General features: G+C 37.1%; 1 protein-coding gene across 1 annotated transcript; it reads right to left on the bottom strand.

Annotated features, from left to right (window-relative positions):
- Nucleotides 1-671: 671 nt before the first annotated feature.
- On the bottom strand, nt 672-7,806 carry LOC121018410 (olfactory receptor 2W1-like). Its single transcript, XM_040457140.1, has 2 exons — nt 6,871-7,806; nt 672-675 (listed from the first exon to the last, which is right to left on the bottom strand). Exons 1-2 carry the CDS (start codon nt 7,782-7,784, stop codon nt 672-674), a joined length of 918 nt encoding a protein of 305 aa, XP_040313074.1. The 5' UTR covers nt 7,785-7,806.
- Nucleotides 7,807-9,434: the final 1,628 nt, after the last annotated feature.

Below are 9,434 nucleotides of genomic sequence, written 5' to 3' on the forward strand. Positions count from 1 at the left end.
TAATTGTTAGCTCTTCTTGTTGGATAGATATCATAGTTATGATATAATGCCCTTCTTCATCTCTTGTTACAGTTTTCAGTTTAAAATATAGTTTGTCTGTTATAAGTATGGCTAATCCAGCTTTCTTTTGACTTCCAGTAGCATGACAGATGGTTGTCCATTCCCTCACTTTCAATCTGAAAGTGTCCTCAGGTCTAAAATGGGTCTCTTGTAGATAGCAAATAGATGGGTCTTGTTTGTTTGTTTGTTTGTATCCATTCTGATACCCTATTTCTTTGGATTGTAGCATTTAGTCCATTTACATTCAGTGTTATTATTGAAAGATATGGGTTTAGAGTCATTTTGATATCTGTAGGTTTCATGCTTGTAGTGATATCTCTGGTCCTTTGTGGTCTTTGCAACACTCAACTCACAGAATCCCCCTTAGGATCTCTTGTAGGGCTGGTTTAGTGTTGATGAACTCCTTTAGTTTTTGTGTGTCTGGGAAAACTTTTCTCTCTCCTTGTATTTTGAATGACAGGCTTGCTGGATAAAGGATCCTTGACTGCATATTTTTCCTGCTCATCATATTGAAGATTTCCCGCCATTCCTTTCTGGCCTGTCAAGTTTCAGCAGATAGGTCTGCTACTACCCTTATGTGTCTACCCTTGTAGGTTAAGGTCCATTTGTCCCTAGCTGCTTTCAAAATTCTCTCTTTATCTTTGTATTTTTCCAGTTTCACTATGATTTGTCATGCAGAAGATCAATTTCTGTTATGTCTGAAGGGAGTTCTCTGTGCCTCTGGATTTCAATACTTCTTTTCTTCCCCAGATCGAGCAAGTTCTCAGCTATGATTTATTCAAATACACCCTCCACCCCTTTCTCTCTCCCTTCTTCTTCTGGAACTCCTTTGATATGTATATTATAATCTTTCATTGAATCACTTAGTTCTCTAATTCTCCCCTGCTGGTCTAGAATTTTTTTTTTATCTCTTTTTCACAGCTTCATCTCTTTCCCTAAGTTTATCTCCTATTTCACTTATTCTCCCCTCTGCCTCTTCAATCCTTGCTGTCACTACCTCTAGTTTATTTTGCACCTCATTTACAGCATTTTTTTTACTGAATTATCACTTTTAGAATAAAAGTCATATCAAATATGGGTCTTCTTATGGATAGCTATTTTCGTCCTGCTGCTGCTGCTGCCAGAGGGTTTTCTAGGATTCTTCCACTTGCTCTGCATGGTTTTTATTACTATTCAGCCAACACATCAAACTTATCCCTTGAAGCTTCCTGGGAACCCTCTTCCCCATACATGTCCTGGAACTGACCCCCTGGTTCTATTCAGTTCTCTGCTCAAAAGCCCTCCTGGACCACCCCTTCTAAAATAGCACTTTCAACCACTCTCCCCCATTTCAGTATTATCTTTGCTTTTTTTAAAAAAATTAAGCCTTGAGGTATACCTGAGACATAAAATTATAAGATATTTAATGTGTACATCATGGTGATTTGATATTTGTATACATTGTGAAAGTGTACCCTCTCCCATCTAGTTAATTTACACATCCATAACCTCACATATTTATCTTTGTGGTTTGGTGAGAACATTTCAGTTCTACTCTGTCAGCAGATTTCAATTATTAAATACAGTGTTAGAAACTGTAGTCACTGTTTTACATGAGATCCTCATGCCTTATTCATCTTCTAGCTGACGTTTGTGCCACTGTACCAACCTCTCCCTATTGCCCCACCACCCCAGCCCCTGTCAACCATTTTCCCTACTTTGTTTCAAGAAGTTTGATTTTTTAAAAATATTCCACATATAGTGATACCATGTAGTATTTGTCTGTCTCTGACTTATCTCATTTAGCATAATGCCTTCAAAGTTCATTCGTGTTGTCACAATAGCAGATGTCCGTATTCATGGATGAGTAATATTTGATTATATTAATATTTGATTAAATATAATGAAATTAATTGTATATGTATGATATTATTTAAATCTGGGATTTCTCTTTGTTCCATTGATCTATATGTTTATATTTATAGCCACATGCCTTTGATTAATATGGCTTTCTATTATGGTATGAAAACAAGAAGTATGATGACTTCAACTTTGCTGTTATTTCAAGATTATTTGTGCAACTCATGTTCTTTTGTGGTTCCATGCAAGTGTTAGGGTTGTTTTTTATTTCTAAAATTGGATTTTTTATAGAGATTGTATTGAATCTGTAGCTGGCTTTAGGTAGTATGTACACTTTAAAAATACTCTTCCAATTAATAAGCATGAAATGCCTTTCCATTTATTTATGTGTCTTCAGTTTTTTGCATCAATCTTATAATTTTCAGTGTACAGGACTTTCACATCCTTGGTGAAATTTATTCCTAGATATTTTATTCTCTTTGAGATGATTGTAAATGAGGTTAGTATTCTTAATTTCCATTTCTAGTAGTTTGCAATTATTCTATAAAAAATGATGTATTTTTGTTTATTGATTTTGTACCCTGCAACTTTAAAGAACTGTTCACTAGTTCACTTTTATGGTGGAATCTTTAGGATTTGCTATATATGATATCATGTCATCAGCATATGCAGACAGTTTTATTTCTTCCTTCCTTATTTGCTTGCCTGTATTTCTTTTTCTTGCCTAGGTGCTCTGGCTCTGACTTCTAATACTGTGTTGAACAGAGGTGGTGAGGGTGGACATCCACCATTGAATATGATGTTAGCTGTGGGCTTGTCACACAGGCCTTGAGCATTTTGTGGTGTAGGCCAATTCAAAGACTGAAGGCAGGGCTCACAGGGACCCATTTCTCATGCAAAAGAGGGCAGGGGAGTGTGCCTCCTTAGAAGGCCCAGCGAGGCTGGGGCAGAAGTCTGAAATACTGGTCCTCCTTATGATAGGGATGGTCAGGGTTTATGCCCGAAGGACCATCAGCCCCCAGTAGTGCCTTGGCACCTGTGGCATCATCCCCCAAAAGGTAGCATGGGACCTGTGGCTTGAAGCAGAAATGGCAGTAGTGCAGTTAATATAGAGTATTTACTGGTTGGCAAGCACACTGATAGGCAAGTACTCTGAAGATTAGAAAATTTGAGATTATACCTGGGGAAGGGGAGCCCAAAATGGAAACACTGGACGTCCTGCTAAAGCTGCAATTGGCGACTGATGAACACATTGGAAAATAGTGATAACGAAGAAAAGCAATAGGCCACATATTTGTACTCAGAGTTCATGGAACATTTCTTCCCAGTAAGATACAATGATACAACGGACAGAAAGTTTTCTTTTGATATTTTAGTTGGCAAACAAGGGGGTAAAACATGACCCATAGTTCTCACACGGCTGCTATAAATGTGCGCTTAACATCATAGAGGAAATAGGTGAAAGTTAAGTTACTCTCTGGGAGTATTTCCTTTCATGTTATCACTGCAACCTAAAGCAGAGTCTAGTTTCTCTTGAATCCTCAGCTCCAAAGAAAATGTACGGATTTATGAAAGAGTGATAGTTATGAGTGTCCTCCTTAAGAAGTGGCTGCTGTTTCTGAAAAATGACAAGTAGCTAATAATATTCTGAAAAGTATCCCTAAAAAGCAAAAAGGAGTTGTTTTCTTTTGACACAGATCTGCCGTTGTTTAACAGAACTGAAAGCAAAGAGTAGAAGTAGCTTCATATAATTAGGACAAGTTTGCTGACAATAGAATTATGAACACTGTTAGTTTTACAGCCTTTTTAGACTTAGACTGGTGGGGTTGGGATTTTCAACCTATATCTATCATTTCTAGCAGTCCCGTTAGTTTCTAAAAACAATATTTATGAGGCAGTAGATAACTAATACAAAAAGAGTAAGATGACTGTTTCCCCAAATTTGTGGTAATACATGGTGTTGTCAAATTTTTCTGTAGTTCCAGGGAATCTCCAGCAGTTGAACTTGATTAATGGAGGCTGTCCTTGGATCCAAGGTGTCAGCCACTAACCTAGAAGACCATTCATACCTTCCTGAGGTGCTAGAGCCTGGGTATGCTGCCTTTTCAGTCGATTTGGGCCAGGGGAGATCTCAGTCATCTTTGCAGTCAGGGACAAGCACATGCTATGACACTGAGACATTGGTTTTCAATCTTTTTGCCATTGTCAGAAACTCCCTCCCAGTGACGTTTTCACATCACAGTTGCACTCTGTGTCTATTCATGTACTGTGGCTTTTTGGAGGGCTACCCATCAGTGTATTTGCTAAGAGATTTGCCACTTCTCTAGGAGCCAAGGTTTTCTCTCTTGGAAGTGATATATATGACATGAATGCATACTCTGGGGAAGGAAATCAGATACTCAGTGTGACAAACTTTAGTATGAATTGGAAGAAATTAAAAGGAAATCACTTATAAAGGTAGAATTCACTGTTTCTAGGTTGAGATATTGGGAACCTTTTTATTTCTCTCTTTTTTGTTGTTGTTGTTGTTGTTGTTGTTTAATTTCCAGATACACACTTATATGGAATCTATAATATTATGTACATGAAAAAAATGTATTCTATCTTTCCCTTTTCTTACTTTGCAAATATCCTAAATGTTAAAAGCCTGAAGATGTTGCTTTAGTATTTATTACCCAATGAATCTTTGACATGTTCTGTAGAATAATAACATTTTCATGTATATTTATTAAAAATGGTTCATTCACTTAATAGTATTATAGATATTTACAGAGTATGTATTTCATGTTAGAAGCCAATTTAGACACAGCAAAATCTCACATGAATAAGAGGTTCTGTTATTGAAAACTTCACCAATGTCTTTTCCTCAAACGTTTACACGAGTAAATATATAAAAAGAGATAATGCCATTATAGTGACAGAAGCAGGTTTTGGAGGGAATTCAAAGGACAAATTCTGAGGTTTGTAATGACATTTCTTATGAGATAAGATATCAACTGAGTGTAGAAGTTGAGTATGAATTTTTTAAGTGACAGACTACTTGTTTATCAAATTTGAGATCAGCTTTTTTCACAAAGAAAAGTTGATATTCATTTTCAGTGGCCAGACAGTCACCATCTTACATATTCTCCTCTCAATCTCCTTACAATTCCACGAAGTTTATATTTTCTCTGTTTGGGTATCATCATATGTTTGGGTATCATCATCCTCTTTCAGATCTTATTTTTATCAAGGCTTACACACCTGGAAATTTTAAAGTTACCTCAAAAAAAGAATGACAACTTCAGGTTTTTCACTGTGGAACCCTGGAAACCAGAAAGTTTAAATATGATGGAGAAAAGACTATGAAGACTTACAACCCCATATTCACACCCAAATATTCTGGGTAGATGGCAGCTTACTTAGCCTTGAAATCACAGAGCACGAGCGCCATAAACGTGAGATCTCTCACATGCAGAGGATTTCCAATCTCTGAAATGGTCACCTTGTAGAGAAGGGAAGTGTTTTTTCTCCTAATAGAGATACTCAGAATTTGAATGTATTTCCCAGTAAGACAAAGTAAAAAATAATAGAGAAAAAACAAGACATTGCTAAATTTTTGTTGTGTCAAATAAAAGCATTAAGCTCCTTTGCCAAAATTACCATCAACTGTCACCACAATTCAGTACAAGGAGAGCAATTATAAAACCAAAGAACAAAAGATCGTATTAAATGAAGAATAACCTTTTATATTGATTTCATTTAATGAAGCTTCTCATTTCCTTCATTACTCTTATCTAAGAGCCTTGAGAAACTATTACCCATTTTTTTCCCATGTCTATAGGAAGGAAATCAATTAAAATCTATAAAACTATGTACATTTTCTGTTTAGAGACTCAACATCTCCCTATTCTCTGTAACAGTAGTTCTCAAACTTTAGCCTGATCACCTGTAGTGTTGATTAAAAACATCAGCTGCTGGGTCCATCTGTATTGTTGGTTGGATAAGTGTGGGGTGGGTCCAAGGTTGCTCAGTTTTGGTAAGTTGCCAAGTGATGCTGTTGTTGCTGGTCCAAGGACTGCATGACTTTACAGGAAAAAGCTCAAACTCCTCTTTAGGCCATGGATGGGAAAAGTTAAGCCTTCTAAAAAGGAGACTCCAAAATAGGTGGCTTAATTAATATTAAATAATAATGAAGATTTTTGTGCTCTAAGAGTCTAGAGGCATTTCTCTGCTGGTGGGTGGTTGTGGTTACACCTTATTGTTCCATTCCCTCTTAGGGATATTGGAAAAGCTACAAACTCTCCACATTCACATCCTAGACAGCAGGAACAGGAGGGAGAAGGCTAACAATAAATGGCTTCATATTTGAGAAGATAACCCAGGAATTGCACACATTGTTTTCCTGACCTTATGTTGGTGAAAGCCAGTCTTGAAATGTGATATGCAGGATGGGCCCAGTTTAATGGGCCCTGGGCCCAGTTAAAACTTGAGGGAGGAGGTGGATGGGTATTGGTGGGCAGTTGATCTGCACCACAAAAGCCCCAATGACAACAACAGGTGAATAAAATGTAGTGTCATTGCATATAAAAATCTGGAAGAAAAGTCTGTAAGAAAAAAAAAATCACTGTCCAGTGTAACCCTATATTAAATTTCCATGTGAAATATTTTCTTAATACCTTGTACATATATTTCTGTACTTAACCACTTTTCACAATTCTAGGTTTACTTGTCTGTAGTTCCTGATTAGTCTTGAAGGCTTTTAAGTATATGAATTCAAGTTTCCTTATGTGTCTGCATCTCTATCTCCTTATAACTTCTGATTTAATTGTTTATAAATCCGTCTATAGCACAATTCTTGATACAAGGTAAACATCCCATAAATGCTGTTTGTGAAAGTGAATCATTCATCTTCTGTTGGTAAAGGTCAATGTTATTTCCTTACCTCTCTTCCATCTAACTCATGACTTTGCTGACCATTTTCTCACATACAGTATTCTTTTTACTGCACTCTTCACATCCTTGTTTCTTAAAGTGTAGATCAGAGGGTTAAGGGTGGGTGTGACGATTGTGTAAAAGAGTGTAAAGAACTTCCCCTCATCTTGGGATGTGCTATTCTGTGGCTTCATGTACATATAAATGAGTGTTCCATAAAACAGAGTTACTACTGTGAGGTGGGAACCACAGGTATTAAGGACCCTACGCCACCTTGCTGTTGACTTGATCCTCATGACAGCTTGAGTGATAACTGTGTATGAGATTAGAATTAGTAATAGAGGTACTAGAAGAAATATCACTCCAAGAGCATAGACAATGACCTCAATTACTTTTGAGTAGACACAAGCCATCTTGAGCAATGCTGGCATCTCACAGAAAAAATTGTCCGCCTCCCGGTGCCCACATCTTGGCAGTTTCAGAGTCAAGGAGCAAAGAATTAAGGCACTGCCAAGACCACCTAACCAGGCGACAAGTACCATCTTTTGGCAAAGTTGAGGGTGCATTATTACTGTGTAGTGAAGAGGTTGACAGACAGCGGCATAGCGATCATAGGCCATCACAGCTAGGAGAAGACATTCTGTGGCTCCCAAGTCAAGGGCAAAGAAGAATTGGAGCACACACCCTCCGTAGGTAATAGACTTTGTTGGACCCCATAGATTTACCAGCATCTGTGGGATAATGCTAGTTGCATAACAGAGGTCCAGAAAAGACAAATTGGATAGGAAGAAATACATAGGAGTATGGAGCTGGCTGTCTAGGTTAGATACAAGGATGATGGTTGTGTTTCCTACCAGAGTCACAATATAGAAGATGAAGACAACCCCAGAGATGATGTGTTCTAATTGGGGCCGATCAGAAAACCCCAGCAGGATGAAGTCTGTCATGGAACTTCCATTGTTTTTGTTCATGACTCCTCATAAAGGTCTAGGAGATAATACCATGGTAATAAAAAATAGCATCAGCTTTAGGTAGAACAAAAATCTCTGAAGTTTACATGAGTGTCCAAATTCACTTGTTTTGTGCTCTCTCCAATTCAGACCACCCCTTTTAACACTCTTTGCCAATGCTAAAAGATGCTCTGTGTGTACTCATAAATCAGCGTGGTTCTAAAAATAATATGGTAAGGGAGACTGGGTGGCTCACTTGATTAAGCATCTGACTTTGGCTCAGTTCATGATCTCACAGCTTGTGTGTCTCCTTTTTCTGTATCTCCCCCACTAGTGGGCTCTCTCTCTCTCTCTCTCAAAAATAAGTGAATATTAATTTTTTTAAATAAATAAAAATGTCATGGTAAACCCAACCACACTGAATTGCAGATCACTGAAAAGGCTTAGTATGCCATGACACATATGTTCCATGTTTTCTGAGTAAGAATACATCCATAAGTTTAATAATATAATTTAGGAATGGAATATAGTTTGAGTTGTTCCTTCTTGAAATTATGACATAAGCATTACTTGATGATGACCATTATTTCCCTTATCAAAGGAGGGGAGTTTGAGGTAAAACATTAAATGAGCAATTTTGTTGGGATAAACTCCACTATTTGGTAGTAGAATCACTTTCCATAATCACTTGCATATGTCTGCATCCAGACATTATCTTCACCCTCGCCACCAACCTCCTCCTCATATTTTCCCTCCTATTCAACATTTCAGACACTGCTATTCCTGTTGTTCCTGTATCAATTTTGGACATTTTGTTATTTTGTCACTTTTTTTGTGAATTAGTTTTTGGTTCTAGGAAAAAAAATCCTCCTTCTTATGAATCATTATTTATATGCTGAGTGGCCCTGTAGTTCTTGGAATATCTTTTGTTACTGCTGTGACACCATTTAAGTTTTTTTATAAATGTTTCTTTATTTTTGAGAGAGAGAGAGAGAGAGAGAGAGAGAGAGAGAGAGAGAGAAGAGAATATCCAAGGCAGGTTCCAGGCTCTGAGCTGTCAGCACAGAGCCAGATGTGGGATTTGAACTCAAGAACTGTGAGATCATGACTTGAACCAAAGTCAGATGTTAAACTGACTCTGCCACCCAGGTGCCCCTACACCATTTAAATAGACATACTGATTTGTTGTGGAGATAAAAATTGAACTAATTCCAGAAGCATTTGGTTACCACATATACGCATCCACAAACTGTGTTAGCTTGTACTCTCCAGGCCATTCAGCAAAATTAATAAGATAGGTAACTTGAACAAAAAGCCGTTCATTAAACAATCGGTGAGTTGTTTTTCCCCATGGAACTTACCAATAATATGAGTTGATCTTCTGGTTGCTTCAGAACTCTATAGGTAAAATTTCACTTCAATTCTGAAAGAATATAGAAAAGGGATAAAGTATATACACATTTCACTCTCTGAAGACTTTATCATATTATTAAATAGATGGAGTGTTTAGTGACTGAATTAGTCCACTAATTTATTTCAGCTTTTAATTTTTTATTTATAATTTTTTATGCAGATAATTTCTGACCATGAACTTCAGAATAAGGTTTTTATATTCATAGTTTGTTTGGAGCCAAGGCATGATAACTTTATTTGCTGCTAACTGCAGTAAAT

The sequence above is a fragment of the Herpailurus yagouaroundi genome, unplaced genomic scaffold, assembly GCF_014898765.1.
Source record: "Herpailurus yagouaroundi ecotype Mexico unplaced genomic scaffold, PumYag 219, whole genome shotgun sequence".
Classification (NCBI taxonomy): domain Eukaryota; kingdom Metazoa; phylum Chordata; class Mammalia; order Carnivora; family Felidae; genus Herpailurus; species Herpailurus yagouaroundi.